General features: G+C 37.6%; 1 protein-coding gene across 2 annotated transcripts; it reads left to right on the top strand.

Moving 5' to 3' along the window:
• Window positions 1-129: 129 nt before the first annotated feature.
• Window positions 130-20334, top strand: slc46a3 (solute carrier family 46 member 3). Of its 2 annotated transcripts, XM_041802162.1 has the most exons (7): window positions 130-237; window positions 943-1155; window positions 2084-2966; window positions 5301-5384; window positions 5607-5763; window positions 8237-8387; window positions 19951-20334. In XM_041802162.1, the coding sequence occupies exons 2-6, from the start codon at window positions 964-966 to the stop codon at window positions 8346-8348; spliced, it is 1428 nt and encodes a 475-aa protein (XP_041658096.1). In that variant the 5' UTR covers window positions 130-237; window positions 943-963; the 3' UTR covers window positions 8349-8387; window positions 19951-20334. The 2 variants fall into 2 exon arrangements, with proteins under 2 accessions (XP_041658096.1, XP_041658094.1); XM_041802160.1 differs by lacking the exon at window positions 19951-20334 and having other exon boundaries at window positions 8237-10352.
• Window positions 20335-20852: the final 518 nt, after the last annotated feature.

The following is a 20852-nucleotide window of genomic DNA, read 5'->3' as shown; positions in this document are numbered from 1 at the left end:
AACGGTAAGTCACAAAATGTTCTCGTCCGCCTTGAGCCCTGATTGACAGTCGGTTCGTCAAATGAACGCAGCCGTAGAGTATAGTCGACCAATCGTGTATGGTGAGAGGCGGAATTCTAGCGTTTCATAACAACGCCTTGCACTTCGTGTATATTAACGACCCTTACTGCTCTCGGAAACAGTATGCCTGTTTAGGGATGACATAACATAAACATGATATGAGAGACTGTTTACAAGGTAGGTTTTATACTTAATTATCTTTCCAACATACTAAAAGAACATAGCAAGGTAGAGCTATTGGTACCTTCCATTTGTGTTATCCAAATATTGTCATAGCTCAGCTCATTGTTCAGCAACGGGACAAACAAGTGCAAAATGCAGGGTATTTGACTTACAACCGACTGACTTTTACGAAATCTTTCTTAGTTTTATTTCGTAATTTAAAAAAAAGGCTAAAGACATATTACATTTGCTTCCACGAAGACCACATCTTGTGACTCGGATCAATCCCCTAAGGACAATAATTTGGATGTCATATGTTTCCTTTGCACACTGTACTTGACGCTGATTGCTGCATCAAAATAATCCTATCTGGAGCTCTCAAATGTACTTAATTTTACATATTTAGTAGTAAAAAGTCAGTATGCTATCAATACACTGTCAGATAGATGTTCCATTTATGCACAAAGGCAAAAACAACTTCAAGGCAACATGGGAATAAGACGTATAACAATGACAATAGAAATATGTTTGCAAAAATGTGCAAAATATAAGTAAAAAGAAAGGAAGAGGTAGTTTTTAAAAGAGGTATATAGACAGAGCTCAAGGTAGGGTACTAGAGTCATGCATTAGAAAACTTTCATATCTAATTTACTTGTGTTTTAGACCCTTTACTTTGAACTTTTTGTCATCTCTGAACATTTGCTCTTCATGTCTTTCCAGGGAACATCACAGCCCCCAAAAATGAAGGGTCTTTTCCTGGTCGAGCCGGTGATTGCCTTGTACGCTTTCTCTAGTTTTCTCATCTATCCTCTTGTACAGCAGTATGTGTACCGGAGGCTGTGGCAGCAGCTGACAAACACCACCTATCCCATTTCTGACAACACCTCCAGATGTGCCACAAGCAAAAACAGCAGCGAGGGGCTTTACCATGAGGTAGGTCATTACCCATAGCATGTAGAGAACATGCATTTACTGCTATCCACCAGTGTAGAATTAGAAATTGTGCAAGCTTCGTCAGAATACATATTTCATAACTATTTCTCCAGAACTTTAAAGACAGAAAAACCTTGACTCCTTTTCATGTTTTCTGCTTAATGCACAGTTATGCATGTGACCCTGACTCAATGGTGGATGTGTCATGTGTCTGAAGTTTAACTGCCCAAAAAAAGGCTGTAAAAGCAAAGCATCAGGGCAGTCTTTTTCCTCAACTGCATTTTTTTCTTAACTGCATTTTTAAAAAAAAAAATCCCAGTATCTATGTTGAACTCTTCCCCTCAGTGAGTCAGCAAAAAATGTCAGATAATCCTTTGAAATGTTTTCTTGCGACACAGCTCAGGTAAATAGTACTGATTCTGCTGTGCACCATAAGATGATATACAAGTAAATAAGTAAAACTCTGACTAAGGTTGACTGTTTTTAACTCATATAAATACAGAAAAACTGGTGCAGCTACAATTCATACAGAAATGCATACCACATTATAAAAGGACCAAGCAAGTTTTTCCTGTGGTATAAGTATAAGGGACTTTTAGTGTGTCTTACATCATGTTAAAAGAAGTGTGTAGCCTGATAGGGGAAATGAGAACAAACACACTGATCTGGAAAAGCCTGTTTTAGTTTGAAAATAGTCTACCTTGCACCTGTAGCACTATACAAATCATTGTTCCCTCTAGCCCTGATTCACAAAACAAAACATGAAATACTTTAAATTAGACAATCAGATGCCTCTGTCTTTAACTGTAGTAGTTTGAAGAAAGGATTTTGTAGGTCATATAAAGCCACTTTTATCTTTCAAGGCCTGCTACTAAAGCTGAATAGTCTATTTTAACAACTTAATTTTTCTCTCTTTCTGCATTTCAAGGAGGTTCAGAAGCAGGCATCTCTCTTCTCCCTCTACACTGAGCTCTTCTCCACCATCCCCTCTTTGGTCATCACCCTCATGCTTGTGGCGTACAGCGACCGCGGAGGACGCAAGATCACAATAATCATGCCTTTGATCGGCACTTTGCTCTACACCTTGACCTTCCTGACGGTGTCCTTCTTTGAGCTCAATGTTTACCTGCTCATTGGCTCCTCGCTCCTCAGCTCTCTGTTTGGGGGTTTGGGCACGTTTCTGGGTGGCTGTTTCGCCTACATAGCAGACCTGTGCGACGATCATCAACAGAAGACACTGCGCATGGCTGGAGTGGACATGATGATCGGCCTGTTGACTGGTCTGGCTTCAATATCTACAGGCTACTTCCTCAGAGCTGCTGGCTTTAACTGGCCTTTTGTAACCTCAGCATTATGTCAGTGTTTAGTCTTGTTTTATGCATTTTTTATCCTGGAAGAGACTGTGAAGAAACCTCCTGTTGATGCTGCCAATGTACATAGGTCTCCTCAGCCATCAGCCTTGAAACAGATGATATACGGGGTCTACCAGATGTTTGCAGGGGCTAGCTGGAGGTGTAAAACTGTCCTGGTCCTGCTGATACTTATCTTCACTAGCTTCTCCTTTGCTTATATCGGGGGGATCTCCATGATCACTCTTTATGAGCTTAATGAGCCACTTTGCTGGACTGAGATTCTGATTGGCTACGGCGCAGCGCTGTCCTCCACCGTGTTCCTTGCCAGTTTCGCAGGAGTGTCAGCGTTCACATACTGCGGTGTTCCACAGCTGGTCATTGTCCTGATAGGGGTCCTGTCCGTTGTATCAGGCATGCTCCTGTTGGGGTTCACCAAGACCACTTTACTCATGTTTTTAGGTGAGAAAAACTCTTACAAATTTGTCCTGCTTAAAATTATAATGTACAGTAGTTTCAACCTCCTGTTTACTGAAGAAAAATCACTGTAGGATCCTCATGCATTTGGTAAATGCTTACCAAGCCCAAAGGGGTTCTACGGAACGCTTCAGTGTCGTTTCTTCATAAAACAGGGAAGTAAAACTGTCTAATCAGGGCACCAGTTTATTTCCCTACACAATGATTGGAGTATACAAAGGTGGCAGGTGTTAAAAAAGACATGCTGTAGGACTGAAACTTCCTCTCAATTCTTCATTTTACTGCTTTATATTATGATTTAAAGAAAGATGAAACCCTGGATTAGGCTCTACTTGGCCTAGTTTTACATAAAGACACTAATGTGATAAATTCTACAACTGGAATAATTACCAGTGACTCTCAGATGGACTAGGATGTACATCTTGGTTTGTTAGCTTGATGCTAACACATTATGGAAATCACTATTAACAGGCTCACAGATTTATTCAGTAACCCTCAGGCTGGCTGCTGAAGTTACTGATTGACAGAATTGTTACCAAAAAACTTTATAAGGTTTTAAAGATTATTATAGCCACAATATCTTCTGAATTATATGAGATAATTGTATCATAAAATAATATGACCGCAAAATTATGTTAATAATGAGCTTCTTAATTACAGAGTGAAGATATAGAGTTATAAAATATAAACAGACTTTATTTATGAAAGTATATTCTTGCAGGTACAATGGATGTGACTGCATAACAGTGCCTACATTAGGTTGTCTGTACTGTATGATATAACATCAGCCATGTAACTTGTTTTCCACAGTGAGGGTGCCAATGCTCCTTGCTGTCGTTCCTTTCCCTGTCTTGCTCTACTTGGCCTAGTTTCACATAAAGACACTAATGTGATAAAATTCTACAACTTAAATAATTGCCAGTGGCTCAGATGGATTAGGATGTACATCTTGGTTTGTTAGCTTGATGCTAACACATTATGGAAATCACCATTAACGGGCTCATTGATTTAACATCCCATTAGTGGAACTATTAATTTAAGAAATTGCCCATTTTACTTGAAAATGTGAAGTAAGATATGTTATTAGTTGTTTATCAACAATGTCTACAAATAGATTTTTCTATTCTCTGGCGGGTACTGTGGAAACAAGTGGAATTTAAAGAATGTACATTTGTTATTTGGTTCCTTCTGTGGAACCATAGAAACATGCAAAATACGAAAATTGAAGATGACGGCATTCATGGAGGAGACCCTCCCTATGTATGAATAAAAGGCTTATTCTGAGTTAATTAAAATATTTGTATTAGATCTAATTTAGTTAGATCTACTTATAAATATTACATTTCATTTATGTCAGGTCCACTTTGTCAAGAAACACACAATTTGCAGCTATAAATCTTTCTTTATTAACAGGTATACTTGGTACTTATGTTGGAATTTATGTTTGCCAGTGTGGCTGTTGAGGGATCCCCTGCCCTTCCACAAGTCTACATGGAAACAGCTCATGTTGCTGCTTTTCCTATGCTGATAAGCAAGTGACATTTGGTCATTTTTATTTTGAACCTAGCAACTTCATGTGAAATTAAAAAATATGTATCACAAGTTGATACAGATTTTATCAGCAAAGAAGCAAGAACAGAATAAAACTTAATAACTTAGAGATATAAACCATGATTTTATGGCCTCTTTCTTGCAAGCAATATCCGAAGAAGAAACTGGAGCACTTGAGTCACTTTTTGAAATGTATTAAAAAACAAAGTACTAACATTTTCACATGCACTGTGCCTTTATCAGAGGCATAACAATTGTTTTTGACTCTGCCGAAGCTGCAGTGGGTATTGAAACGTTAGCCCTATGCAGGACAATAAAAGTGACTCAAATACTCCTGTTTCCTCTTTGGATTTTGCTTCAGAGGAAGAGTCTACTTTCTTTTAAATTTCTAGTTCCTTTCCCGAGGGCATTGACTTCCATCGAAAAAATCTGATTATGTTGAAACTCAGTAACCCTCAGGCTGGCTGCTGAAGTTACTGATTGACAGAATTGTTACCAAAAAACTTTGTAAGGTTTTAAAGATTATTATAGCCACAATATCTTCTGAATTACATGAGATAATTGTATCATAAAATAATATGACTGCAAAATTATGTTAATGATGAGCTTCTTAATTACAGAGTGAAGATATAGAGTTATAAAATATAAACAGTTTATTTATGAAGGTATATACTTGCAGGTACAATGGATGTGACTGCATAACAGTGCCTACATTATGTTGTCTGTACTGTATGATATAACATCAGCCATGTAACTTGTTTTCCACAGTGAGGGTGCCAATGCTCCTTGCTGTTGTTCCTTTCCCTGTCCTGCGCTCCATGATGTCAAAGATCATCTCAAAGTCTGAGCAGGGTGAGTGTTCTTAGAGCTTTTTAGGAGCCACAGAACCGTGTATTTGTGTTTGTAGAGTCAGAGTCCATGAAGTTTGCTGCCCCAGCAGCTTCACCCTTGCACTTGAAAATAAAACACTCCAATTGTGTGGTCCTTAAAGCAAAAACAAAAGAGATCTTTCACAGAAACTTTTTTTAAATTTTTGCACCACTGAATTCTGTCCCTTGTTGTATTTTCTTGCAGGAGCCCTGTTTGCCTGTGTTTCCTTTCTGGAGAGTTTAACCAGCAATGTATCAGTGGCAGTTTTCAACAGTATATATGCTGCTACGGTATCATGGTACCCAGGTTTTATCTTCCTATTGTCTGCAGGGCTGTGCGTCATCCCTATATTTTTTATTGGGTAAGTTCATCAAGTTAGCAGACCATAGCTTTTTCATATTTTACTGCTTCTGTATACATAATTAACATGCGTACTATAAGTATTTCCTATTAGTCTTTGTTTTTAGTCAACTAGAAAAATCATTGTCTAGTAGTTTTAAATTAGCTGCAGATAGGTCACATCTCATGTTGTTGTTTTATACAGTGAAGAACCACTATGCATTTTCACAGCTTTCCTGAATACGTCAATTTAAACAACCCCTAAAATAACCATGTCCCACCAGAGGGATCCAAAAGAATCCAAAATTAATGCAGTTACTTTGTCTTGCTACTGGGAAATAATCTGGAAAAAGAGATCATCTTATTCTGTGTAAATATGACTCAGGTATACAGCTTTACTCTGTGGACTGAGTTGCATTACCACCGCCCATTTATCCTGCTGAGTCACTATTTACCAGCTTGTAAGAAAGGGGAAATGCTTTGCTTATTTTGGTTCTCAGAAACCAGCTCCTCACTGTTAAGTTCACCATATTCAACTTCCCTTACTAAACACTTCCCCTTTTTGAATAGATGCTTGACTTGTACTTCTGTCTTGTCCTTTTCTGTGTAATTCTACATCGACATGGACATTCACATGTAAAGAAAAGGTTAGAAGGTACACTGTGTTCCTATGCTATTGTCACACTACTGTCAAACCAGTGCTGCTGAGTCAGCCTGTAAGGTGTAGCGTGACACCCAAAACTCTTAAAAGGGTATCCACTTCTGTCACATGCTGTGCTTATTCTGAGTAGTCAAAGGATAACAAAGCCACTGGTTCAATAATCTCACTTTACAAGCTGAGCACACATAAAAATCCTTTCTTTGGTGAAAAGAATGATCTTTTTGCAGCAAGTCTTGATTAGTACACTAGTACAATAAAGTCTGGCTGCTATCACATTAGATTTAACAACTGTGGTGGAAACTGATTGCTGAAGAAAGATGCCTACAAGATTTTAATGGAACACTTGCAGAGGGGATCAATAATAATGAGAAAAATCTATATTTAACAAGCTGAAATGAACCAAGAGAGTGCACAAAAACAAGACAGAACAAAAACTGAAAAACAAAAGTCTGTTAACGCTGAGATTTTGTCTAATCTTTCCCCTGCTTTAAGGAATCTTAGAACGATATTACTGCTCAGGAAATGAAAACAAAGAACTGGTCTGAGCTGGGATGAGTTGAGGGTCAGTCAAATACAGCTGATGCACACAACTTCTACACACTGAAGCCATTTTCCACTACCTGACTTTTACAACCACACTGTTCCATGGTGCTCTTATTACCAAGAGTGAAAAGCACTAATATTATAATTACACAAAAGCAAGGCAGGTTTATTTATAGAGCACCAGTCATACACAAAGCAGTTCAAAATGCTTTACAGAAGTAAAAATAGAACATTTATGACATTAAGAGTATGAAAGGTAGGCTAAAAGACATAAATGAAATTAATCAAAATATAATATAAAAAAAAAAGTTTCTAGAAACATCAGCATGTACAACTAGAAAATATCCTGAGAGATGAACCAAGGTGTTTCAGGTCGTGGATCATCAGACACCCAGCCGGCATTGTCAGACACTGGCTTGTGTCCCTTGCTATGCCATGTTTCACACCACCCATTCAAATCATTAAGTACATATTGTTGTTCAATAGTAGTGAACAATTACTGTATATAATCAGCAAACAAAAGTGAAGACAACCATCCCTGCAGCCCTCCACTGATCTGGGCTTATGGCAGAGTTGCTAGACCTCCATGGAGTCTAGACACTGATGCTGGTATTGATAAGGGATGCAGGATCAGATGAGGAATAGACTTATGAGAAGCTGGACCAGGAACAAGTGAGGTGGCTTGGAGGAGGAGCAAAGGCATGCAGGATGAGATGAGCAAAAGTCGTGTGAGGATCTGGACTAGATGCAGATGGAACTGAATGGAGGTGGCTGGGGTGGAGGAGGGTTGCAGCGTTCACACTGAAACAACAGGCTGACTGGGAAAGAGAGGATGACAGATTTAAAATATGACAGGTGCATGATGAATGATCAAATGAGGTTGTGACAGAATCTGATTGGCTGAGTACTTAAGAGAGTGAATGCCCATAATCAACTGATCAATAGAGCAGGAGGAGAGTGGAATGGAAGAAGGGGGAAATATGAACACATGGTGACAAATGAATGAGTAGAAACAATCTTCCTGCTTGAACTTTCACTGAGTTGCACTAATTTAAATTTGTTTAGATTAGAGTTTTTGCAGTCTTTTTACCATTTAAGATTTTAGCAATAAGGAAAAAGTCAAGAAATAACACTTAACAAACTCCAAGTTTGAAAGAGTAGTTATCAATTCTATTTCTCATCAAACACTTTAGTCAAACAATGCTGTGTTTGATGTACTTGAAGTAGATAATACAAGTGCCTGTGTCCCTTGCTTTTCTGTTTTTCTGACACTACTTTGTCCTCATTTCAGGGTGGTTGGGTTCATAGGAGTGGATGTCCCCGTTGAGGATAAGAAGGAGCCTGTCTCAGTGGAGGAAAACCCTAATGAAGTTCTCGATGAACACAGTCCTCTTCTAAGCTAAGCAGCACAGACCTCCAACACCTCACCGGCACTTTATAAGGTTTTTAAATCCTCTTTTGGCTTTTGTTACTTTGCCGAAAAGTATCTCTGTTTTCTTTTCACAAGTTTAAGATGCAGACTCATCTTTGGTCTTGTTGCTCAGGATGTTTTTCTTTTGAAGTTGATTGATATTAAAATACAAAGGGAGTACATTTTTAAAAGGATGTTGTTGCATTAGACAAATAGAATGCAAAGCATATCAATGAATGGATTTCAGAGGTGTGCATCAAATCAATAAACTGTTCTGAATAGTGTGTGAGATTTGCTGGGAATTCCTTATGCCTTTAAGTGGCCTGTCTGTGATTTACAAATGAATTTGAAAGGAATTCATGTATTTTCACACATTTTTGTGTGCAACTATGTTTTGCAGTTTCAGCAGTGGAAATGGAGTCAGTTTTGCCAGACACTGGTTCTTTTTTGTACTCTTTTGTCTTCAATGCCATGTCAGGAAAGACTTTAAACTAGCCCTAATGGCTCATCTTCTAAGCAGTAATTTCAAGCAATACCCTAACATTGTATGCTTTTATTGAGATTCCATGTGTCAAACAATTTTAAGGGTATGCATTTTTTTACAAATTTCAAATCACCAAAAATAAGCAAGTACCGCAGTGTGTATGTGAATTTATGCTACATTTGTTAGCCTTACACAAACAGTGAATAAAGTTATCCCCCGAGTGAGGAAATAGGTTTAAAAAGAACCAAGCAGTGCTCTATTAGAAACATTTTTATAGTTGGCCTGCCCTCTGAGCTGATTTTGTTCTGACCTAAGGAATCATAATAAAGGAAGAACACAAACAAGATTCCTATGATGGAAAAAGCACACATAATTCTAAGATAAGGATTAAACATTTTAAATGCAAACTTTAACTTGCATTTGTTAATAAAGAATATAGATAAGGAACATCTGGGATCAAAATAACATTTTTGAGTTTGTATTTCATATGAAGGAGGGGGGTCATGTTGCACCTAAAAAATTAAACATAATAGACACTGTATGAAGTGTTTTGTGACTTTCTTTTTGCAAGTTGTCTTACCTTTACTCGACCACAATAATGCAGTTAAATGTTCTGTAACCACAAAGGTTTCGCTTTAAATTGCTATCTCATGGAAGATACTTTTTGTTTCCTTTTTAAGATTGCCAGAGTCAAATGAATGAATAAATTTGCAACATGCTTGGTTTTGACATATGAGTCCTTTTCTTCTGTCGTTTTTGTCACGTCTTTGTACAAGCACTTAAAAAATAAAACAAAAGAATTTAAGTGAAAAAGTTTGGTTTGGGATATCTGGTGACTCTTTCTTACATTGACTCAAACAACCAACCAATCAGCAATAACTTTTTAAATTTTTATTAGAAGCTGAACATGCTCTGTCACTTTAAATTTGAATGAATGATTGGTCAGGCTGCTTTCGAAAACTACTGTGAATGTGATTAGAAATATTGGCTTGGACCTGTATTTTTCAAGAATCAGCTGTTTTTCCAGGGAACCTTTATCCTCACAGGAAGGCTACTTACTGATCAGACATCCAGCCTGCAAAGATATGCAAACAATCCCACCATTTCCAACAATAATTTAGTAATTTAAGCATGATGGGAAAATTAAATTAAAATTACTATTTTAATGTTAGGTAAGATTTAACAAATATTTCTCAATGTTTTAACCCTGCTCTAAAATCATTAACAATTGTTCAGCTGTGCTCTATAGTATTGTTCTGCATTGCTGTATATTATTGTAGAATCAATGTTTCTGTTATCAGCTGTCTCCTGCTTTACTATCTAACTATCTTTATTTCATTTCTGAGTATTTAACAACTTTTGCTTATTTTCACATGTTGTGTGCTCTTTCAGATGTGTTAGGACCTTGTCTCTTATTTATTAGAGTGTAAAAACAACAGCTCTAAAGTGTTAAAGGACAATTTATTGAAACTTCCTTGATCCAAACTCCTTTAATCCAGGGGTGTCCACTACCCAGAATGAATTGCACAAAAACTGCAGTCTAAAGGTGAATCTATTTTTTAAATTTTCTCTAAAATTTAGTGTGTTTCTTTATACAATATACATATAAAAGATGCTAATGTTGTTCCATCAAAGTCAATATACCTTTAAATGAAGGGTCCCTGAGACCCTGCATGTACATATGAGGACATTTTTATATTTTGGCTTCCCTGTAAAAAGTAATAAATTCTGCTATTAAAATTTTTGAATTTTTTTTTGAGTTTCCAAAAAAAAGGTTTGGGTAATTTGCTTTTAAATATTCTGAAATTTTCTTGAAAAATTTGGTTTGGGATTTTACTTGTCATTTTACTGTCAATGTTCCCTAATTTTCATATAATTTTTAGATGATTGGTTTGACTTTTGAGGGAATTTGTTTGAAAACATTGCATAATTTTCCATTTAATTTTTGCAGAATTTATTTGTAAATTTTGTGGGGTTTGGTTACATATTTTGGCTGGAATTACCTTTAAAATTTGGGGGAATTTGCCTGAAAATTTCAGAGTTTTTTTGGTGACAATTTTACGCATATATCTATTTTTTTTTTTTTTTTAAGAGCTTTGGAGAATTGAGGGGATAGTTATGTTTGAGAAATCTCTAAATATTTTGAAGGGAATTTTTGGTTACCTCCACAACTTCAGATATAGATATATATAATATTACATATAATATATAATATTGTTAATTACTTGACTTAACAAGTTCTTGTGGATCATCATCAGAAAAATGACACCATATGTCTCTTGACAACTAACACCATTTTTTACTGACTGATGCCTCCCTACAAACACGCACAAAATGTGTAAACATTTTTTAAATATATTTTGTGTGTGTGTTGTACAGTAAAATAAGCCAGTTGTTCTCATATGCAGACATAATTTTCAGTGAAAACTACTTCCTGTTCAAAAACCCAAGGCTTATGTTTTATACTTATCATGTCCAAAATAAGTTGGAGAAACTAAAAATGTGTTCTAAATAAAAGCAGGTGTCTCTGGAGGTTGAGTGAAGTTGTAATTGTTACTTTGACCACCAGGTGTCACTCTCACCTCAGTATTGCAGGCATACTTTACCATCATCCTTCAAAGATGGTCTACACATGCTGCCATTCAGTGAAGATTTGAAGACACATCCTTTTTGCTGTGCTAAAATCATTAATACTGGATCATTAATGATCAGTCACATATATGAATACTCTGCTGTTCATCACATATACTAGTTTGCTCCGTAGTGCAACTTCTTTTTCTTTGTTAGCTACAAAGGGACTATTGACTTCTCTATTTTTGACCATGACAAACTTGATTATCCTGCCAGTGCAGCCAGGTTTTATTTTAACTGTCTGATAGCTAGATCTAGATTTTTATCTCACTTTGCCATGTAACACTAACGCTAATCTCCTAACCCCAACCTAACCCCATTTTTTAATTCTCAGTCCTTCACAGAGAAGAGCATACAGACATTTATGTAATGTCATTTTTTTTTCCCCAAGCATGGGCCTTTCTTTGGGATGAATGTTATTTTTAAATAAAGTGTGTTAGCATGCTAAAAGCGTGTGCCTTATGGATGATAAATGAACGTCACATCCTGGCATGGATCCCATCAGATTGTAGTCTAGTAACCGTACCACCAAACTGTTAGAGAGACATATATATCACCAACGTCTGCCACCATGAAAGACAAATGAGACAGCGGCAATTTAATGCTACTCTCTCACATGAATCTGCACTGAATGTGCCACACAAAATCTGATTACACTTACCCTTGATGAATCACATGCAGTCTCTTGGCTGCATATTGATTCCTCTTTATCTGTAAGTGTGTTAAAAGAAGAGACTTGCATGCAAAGGTCTTAAAGAGACACTTGTGGTGAAGAAAATCAACAACAAAAAGCCAGTCTAAGATGAAGTACAAGCTGGTTAAGTGTGAGAACATGAGGCCTTCCTTCTTTCACGTCAGAGAAATTCAATCTTTTGAACATTTTTGAAGCAGAAACATGCCATCGAGAGCACGCGCCGTTTCTTTCCTTGTAGTTTGAATTGGCATCTTTCACGGAAACCAGAATGACGTATGATCAAAATAGTGCACTTATTTGATTTCCACCCGTAAGGAAAGCGTGACAGCAGCCTGATTGAACACTAACATCAACACTGAAAGTTTCAACAAAGCTCTCAGTGCTGGAGGTCACATTATTGGGATCATCTGAGGCAGGGTCTCTTGTGGCACCAAATGTGGGTTTTCTGGTTAAATTAGAGATGGAGGTGTGGTGAGCAGTGACGATAGTTTGCAGCTTTTCCCAGGAGTGAAGAGGAGTTCAGAGGGGGGAGACAGTTGTGGTGTCTTCAAGGATTAAAGGGGGTTACAGTAGAGTTTTAAAGGCAGAGGATCGCGGGGGTCTCTAGTTTCGGGTTTCCAAGCTGGCTGAATCAGCAGTGTGATCATCTGCACCACACCACATCACATCTCCTAGGTCTGATGTTGATCCAGGAAGTTGCTAACAGACCTCTCTTTATCTCGACGTCCCAGAGGGGATAATTCACTATAATATTATAACCTTTTTGAGGTGGTTTGTGTGACTAAAGCTGAATGTCCCAGTCTGGAGTGATTCAATCATTTTGATCACACCAGGATTCAATGCATATTAATCTTCACTGTGAAAACAGCCTCACTAGCACTGGGACTTCACTACACAAAACGACAACTAATATGAATGTGGGTTGGGTTTAATATGCAGATTTCCTTTCTTGTTCTTTATACACACCAACCCCAGAGAGATATACAGATCATGAAAGATATTTCTGCTTTTCAACACTGAATTTGGATAGTTCAGTGTTTTAAAGTTTTAAGGAGCAGTATTCTTAGAGCAGCTTTTGAGCAACTTTTGCTCAAAGTCACCTTCATAGTTGAAGAGGAGTAGAACATAATTGAAACACTGCCCTTGTTAAGTCTGTGTAGTTTGCAGTGTGCAGTATGATTAAGTAGACCTTAAATTAACCCTTAACCTTAATTAAACTGACCTGCAATCCCAGACAGTCTTAGATTTAAAAGCTATGTTTGCATTGAATAGCCATTCTGTATTTTTGATTGTGTATGAACAGGTAGCCTAGTTACATCAACATTTACACGCTACTAACATTTCAGGTGTCATCGTCATGGTGTATTGTTTTGAATGGTGGAATAACTCAGAAGAAGACAAGTAGCAGAAGTTTTAGTGACAGTTTGGTGTCAGCAGTGCATTCTACTTGATAGACTACATACCTCAGAAGTGTCTGATGACTTTTGTGGGAATTCCATGTTTATTTTCCATAAGCAGAGATAAATTCAGCTGCTTTATGTACAGTTTCCCTACTTAATATATACATATATATATATATATATATATATATATATATATATAATGAGAACAATTTCTACAAAGTCATATCAATCAAATAAAAATATGTCTTGTAAAATAAGTGACTACATAAATATTCACTCCCTTCAAATCTGTATTTAGTAGATGCACCTTTGGCTGTATTCACAGCACTGAGTCTGTGTGGATAGGTCTCAACAGGCTTGCACATCTGGACACTGCAATTTTACTTTGCAAAACTGCCGGAACATTCAGATTGCTCAGGGATCCGGTTTGAACGGCTGTTTTCAAATCCAGCCACAAATTCTCTATTGTATTAATGTCTGGGCTTTGACTCGACAAATCTATAACATTAGTTTTGTTGTCTTTAAACCATTTCGGTGAAGCTTTCGTTGTATGCTTCAGTCATTTTCTTGCTGGAAAATTAATCTTCTCCCAAGCTGTATATACTTGCATATACTTGCAAGGGACTCTTTCAGATAATCAAATTAGATTATGATGCTTTTAATTCACTATTGGCCCCTTATATGCATTCAAACTACACATTTTAATCATTCAAAGTAGTTTTAGAAGTGCACTTTGCATTTGATGTACACCTATAATAGCTACATTAGGCCCTTTGGAGCATGGGACCCCAGGCAATTACTTACCTTTGCTCTGACGAGGGTAAAGGGGTGAAAATAATCGTCAGTACCTGCATATGATTTCAGGAATTTTAAGGGTACAGTACATATGTGAAAGGGGTATTAGCATAGAGGATCAGTTGCATTTTGAGGTCATTCATGTTCTTATTTCCCTGGTGCTCCTTTTACCATCTGAAAGGGTCACACTATCATACTACTGCACTGGTTTTCTACTCCTGTCAGTGAACTGCAGATAATCTGAGTTGTTTTCCTGAAGCTACGGTCATCCACTGCTTTCCACATGCTATGTATGTTTATGTTGGTGGAGACTGTGCTTTAGTTGATTTGTGTTAAAAGTCCAGGAGCTCCTTCCCTGACCTGTAATTACTGCCTTTTCTGTCATACTCTTTCTATTTGAAGGCTTATAATCATACAGCATAGGCAATCAACAATCTTCACATCACTGTTTTGATTTCCCCCCTTCATCATATTGCACGGTTGTCCTCCCTCTTTGATGAACGCTTTCATCTCACTGAGATCAACACATTTGCCAAATGTACCTGTTTCTGTCCCATCTGGATCGCATGTCCTTATGCGGTTACACACTCCTTCCCCAGATGTCTTTTCCCAGTCCCCACTGCCAATAACGTTGATTCCCCTGTTGCTCCTACAGCCTTGCTTCTCCACATCCTCGTTATTTTCTCTCTACTTCTTCACTTGAGAGAATTGACTGGCTTTTTGTGATCTGTTTCAAATATAGATCTATAACAGCCGCTGTTGGCGTGCGCCTCAACCACAGACCCCTCATCTCTTTTCTTCTTTGCCATCGCCAATCATCCAACCGACCGTGCTTAAGACTCCAGAAGTGGTTTTACAGTCAGACCTCCACCTCCCCCACCCTACAGATCTACTGTGTATCTCCTTTCCCTTGCATATTATCTCAGACACATTCACACAGCTTTTTCTTAATCCTTGGATATTCATTCAACTTCTTCATTGGTCTCTAAAGTCTAACCACATTAAAAAGCAACTCATATGACAAACTGACAACCAGATTAATTTCCCATCAAATGGAAAGATACCTGGACTTGTCAAGTTTGCAGGGATAAAGATTCTTTCAGACTCTGCCATATTATTCCCCTTATTATTATATTTTACTATTACATACATTTGTGAATCAGACTGAAGGAAGCACAGTCCTGCTAGTGTGAACACAGAGCTGAAAACAACAAACCCAGAGAGAGTTCTCTCTTTTAAGAATGCCATTACTCCAGCATCTGGAGACATGGGTATCTATCATCAGGGCTCTGGGCTGCCAGAGCCCCACACTCAAAAAATAACATGTTGACCTTCATTAAATATTTTATGGAAACTTTTTCCACTATAATAGGCAATTTTAATTAAACCCAGAACATAGTTCAAAGACCAAACTGTAATTCCCAAATGCATCAAAATACATTATAAAGTCACTTCACCTGTAAAATAAAAATAGTCAGAGCTGCAATGAATACAAGAAATTTATTAAAACTTCTTAGTTTTACATTACATGTTAAAGCTTTTCAAACATGAGTTTTAATTGCTGTAAAATACTTTCTATTAATAACAAACTTGTTTTGATATTGAAGGTAGCATCAACCTACATATTTAAAATTAATCTCATTAGACTAAATTGAAAGAAAGCCAAGTATTCTCAAAAGTGACATTAAAGTGGGCTTTAAGGCCCAATCTGAAATCTACATCAAACAAAGTAATGCTGTTTAAACAAAGTTACTCTATTGGTGCAAGGAACTACAGTCACTTATTTATTGTCAGGAGAATTATAGATGAATTTAAAAAACACCACCAAAACAAAAAAAAAAAAAAGGAAATCTGATTTATTACTGTAACTTAATTTAAGTTCGACCAGCACCATATACAACTGTTGCATTGTATTTTGATGGACATTTTTAATTTTAGTGAGGAAAACTCTCACCTACAGTGCATCAGCTGTTGCCTTTTCCAAATATTTGGTAAAGAAAAACAAGTGGAGCCTGTGAGTGGCAGCTGGCTGACTTTGATAAGTGTCAGTAGTTATGAGTAATATCAACCACAAATCTGAATCGACGTGAAGAAATAAAGGAACTACTGCTAAAGATATAAGCAAATGTTGTAAAAGCACAATAACCAACGACGTACACAAAAGTCCAAATACTTGGATATGACTCACGCACAGTCCTTAGAGTCCATTGATATTCTTAAGAGGGAGGATACGTGAGAACTGCCAATTTTTTCCCCACTAATGATCTATGTTATAACCTAACTCATTTTTACCTCTTTCAAATTCTATTTCATAACTTTTTCTGCCCATTTTTGCCCCTGTCAACCAATTTTAGCCACTTTTAATCCTCTTTCACCACCTTTATGCCCTCCCCCCCAAGCCATTTGCCACTTTTTTAATCTTTCTACCACTTTTTCTTCCTGTTTATGCTACTTTTAACCTGTATTACCCCTTTCTGCCCATTCTTTTGCCCATGTAAAATTCATTTTCCAAGTTTGAATCTATTTTTGCCACTTTAGATCCATTTTTGCACTGTTAATCCATTTTTGCCAATTATAATTCCTCTTTCACCACATTTTCGGTCCATTTTTGGCCCATTTTAGCCATTATACTAATTTGTAAGCCCTCTCCATCAATTATTTTTTGCCTGATTTTGTCACTTATAACCCATTTTGCTACTTCCCATCTATTTCTTTGCTTCTGTTAACCCATTTAATCTTTTTAAAAACATTTTAACCACTTTGAACACATTTTTGACACTTTTTTTACTCATTTTTGACACTATTAACTAATGTGTAACTCTGTTTCAAGAAAAGATATGTTACATTTTGAAGAAGGCTTTATATTATGACATCACTAAGTATAAATAGTGTTTGTTGCTTTAATAAGAGCGGTGAAAATTCAGGATTAAAATAAGCAAATATGATTATCACAGCATTACAATGGACCAGGATTTTTCTGCTCTCCATGGGCCACCCTTTTGTCTGGACCTCAGAAAGCTCTTTCTTTTTCCCCCTTTAGAGGCAGCCTTGCCTATCGGCTCTGTGGTTGTGATGGGGCAAAGAAAGACCTAGAGGGCCCTGATAGCTCCACACTGGTTTATTATACCTTAAAGCTTTGTTTCTTCATTAAGCCGTGTACTCTTTCATGACTGCAGGCTTTCATTTTCCATCAACATGATGAGTTATATTGATTTATCCCACCCCTACTTAAAAGGACTGAGTCAAGGTTGTTGTGCTATGCTGCCACCCCACTGAGACCACAGTGATTACAAATCATTGCTTGGAAGTCAATGAATGTAATTTGTGCAGAACAGCATTCCTGTTTTTTGCCACGTCGGCTGCTGTTGGTTGAGTCGGAGTCTTAAAGAATGACAACCCCCACATCTGCAGTGGCAAAGGAAAGGTCACCGTGACGATCAATACACCACTCTCTGTTCTGCCTGGTTCTGCTTCAGTGCGTCACACTAATCAGGCTGCTGGATGAGACGTCAGGACCTGATAATCAGAGAGGAATGGGAGGAGAATAGGCATGAATAACAGGGATATACGAGCCACATTCAGTTGCTCACATAGTTATTGTCTTCATTATCCTTGTCACGACTCCCCTACAATATTCTTTATCGTTCTTATAACTGCAAAGCTTAGGATGGCCTTCCTTTTTCCTTTGGTCTCAATTATCCATGTGGCTGTTTATTGTCTCTTTGGGTATATTAACAGTCATGTGTGTCTTAAGTAGACTCACACTAATTGCATTTGGTTGTGGCGTCTGCTAAACACACACACACAAGCTCTCAAACTGACCGACAGAGGTATCTCAGGTCAAACCAGAAGCTCTCCAGTTTCACTCTAACATTACAAGAACCACAAGGCCAGTAAACCCTCTGGCAAACAGTAAACCAGCCCACTGTGGAGTGATGTGTGAGCACACAGTCACATCTGTATTTATCAGGTTTTCTGCGACCCAGCCCATGCCTCTGTTCTTCACATGAGCTCATTTTTTTTACAGCCTGCTGTTGGCTACCTCAGGATTTCACTGGTTTATTAATAGGCATTTTCATTTCACTTTGCATTAGCGATGTTTCCGCAGTGCTTAGGGGCTAAAGTTTTGATCGAAGGCTGCCAGTGGAAATTTCCCACACAAAAGTAAAATAAGCAGCAAAGGCTATATCAAGATATTTTCTTACAGTTATCCAACAATTCAATAGTCCAGGACGCTCGGTCTCAGAACTCCCTGGAAAAATCAAAAATGGATGATAATATATTAAAGGATAAACATGGCTATTTTCTATGTTTTTGTTATTTTCAACAAATCCCATGAAAGCACTAAAGCCAGCAATGTGTCTCAGTTCATCAGACTTTCTGGATCCTCTCCTCTGTTTATGACCCTCAGATTTAAAGCTCCAGTAAGAAATTTTCAGGCTGTATCAACTTTGGCGCCCCCTGTGGACAAGGCAGGAAGATTAATCTTTTTACTTATCCTTCCCTGGTCATGTGTAAGTAGTGTTTTCTAACAAAAAAAACCAAATCCTTATTTTTCAATTCAACTAATCCGGATCTTTAGGGCACAATTCCGTTATAACTTTTTGTGTTTTTATTGGATTGGTCAATATTTATCGTCCCCAGGGGATGATTTAGTTTTCAACAGAAGTACACACAGGATCATAAGAAATGCACAAAGGCATGAATATATTCATAATACAGTATATACCTCCTATTGACATCATCATAGACTTGTGGACATCCAAATATCCATAAATTTGCTCTCGCAACAATGCCTTCAGCTTCCTAGAAAGCCAAACTGCTGATTGAATGATTTCTTAGAGATTTGGTCCCCCTTGCATTGGTGAACTTTGTAGCTGTTGTCAAAAATCCAAACTCTGCATGGAGAAGGTGGTGAGGGTACTCCAAGGGTTAACCTAAACCCACATTAACTATATGTTAGCTCCTAGCATGAGTGTTTAATCCACCTTTACAGCTCAGTTTCATGCCAAAAGTTTAACAGACAACAATCTGACTGGAAATCCCCCACCACTGACCCATTAAACATTATTGTTTTGCTTTCATTTGTCTAAATTAGCAAATCCCTTGATATTAAACAATGGAGTCAAATGATACAGCTGATACAGCAAGTTTTAATAAAGGCAGTTATTTGATATAGGTTTGTATTTTGTCTATCACGCCAGTGTCCTGACCCCAAACAGGGGAGAGGAAGTCTCAATCACGTTTGTTGTAGATAATAGTAGATACTGGGGGTCAGGATGAAGGGATACAAGGATAATATGGTGGATTTACAGTTCAGAGTCCCTTGGGCTACCTCCCCCTCTCTTCTCTTCCTCTCCAAAGAGTGAAAACTTACAGCTGAAGTACAACTACCGCACCGTCCTTGAGCCCTTTCTTTGTTCTGATTGTCATCTCCAGTCGTACGGCACTGAGACAGAAGCCTCCTGCAGTGTGTGAAGCCTTGAAGCAGAGGCATTTTGCTTCTTCGAGTCTCAGGACACAGATTGCTTCCCTGTGGGTTGTTTTTGTCCTTATCTTCCTCTCAAGAAGTCTCTTCTTCTTCCAGCTGTTCAGACGTGTTTGTGTCTGCTGGAGCAGTGCTAACATCTGTCCCTTGTCGGAGCGTGATTGATGTCAGCCCTGTGAGTTACCAGCAACATCACAAACACATACACACACGAACATATGAATTTCAAGTATACAGGGAACACGTGTGTCCATACACATGGCTGCACATGTAGACAACCAGACGTGCACATGATGGCTTTATTGGCTGTCAGCTCCTAAACAACAAGCTTGATTTGGATTACGAGCCATCTTTGCACGCACAGTTTCTATAAAGCTAAACTGCATTATCTGCTTTGTATGTAATCTGATGGTTTTGTCTTGTACTGTAACCCTTGTGGTTACATGTCTATTTATATCACACTTTATGTTATTACAGTATCAATTTGCAATTTAAGGAAACTTCTTTTCATTGTTAAAGCTTTGGTTCTCAAATTTCCAATTATGTCAATTTATTTTCATTGTTCCACTCTCTCAAGCAAAGCTGTAACCTTAATCCTGACCACCAATAAAGCTGTCTATGCCACTTAATCAGAACCCCCCTTCAAGTTATTTTACTTGGTTAAAAAAAATCATAAACTAACCTTTGAAAGGTTACTGCTGAAGCTAGTCTCAGTCTTCATCCCCTTATGAGGAAAGAAGTTTGCTGTGCATGATTATAAACACAGTTTACTCCAAAGGCATGCATCCAGATTCAGAATTATTTCACAATGAACATTAAACCATGGCTCTGTTAATGCTCCTGATCATGTTTTTAGAAGGAGAAATTTAAACTAACTTATTAAAAGCATGTAAATGTTCTGCTTACAAGAGTATCGCATAAATGATATTCCTTTATGTTTAAAGGATAAAAGAATAACAGATGCATAAAATAGGAGAAAAACCTTTATTTCAAAGATTCTA

This window comes from Cheilinus undulatus, linkage group 12 (assembly GCF_018320785.1).
Source record: "Cheilinus undulatus linkage group 12, ASM1832078v1, whole genome shotgun sequence".
NCBI lineage: Eukaryota > Metazoa > Chordata > Actinopteri > Labriformes > Labridae > Cheilinus > Cheilinus undulatus.
This window is presented reverse-complemented; position numbering and strand designations above follow the sequence as displayed.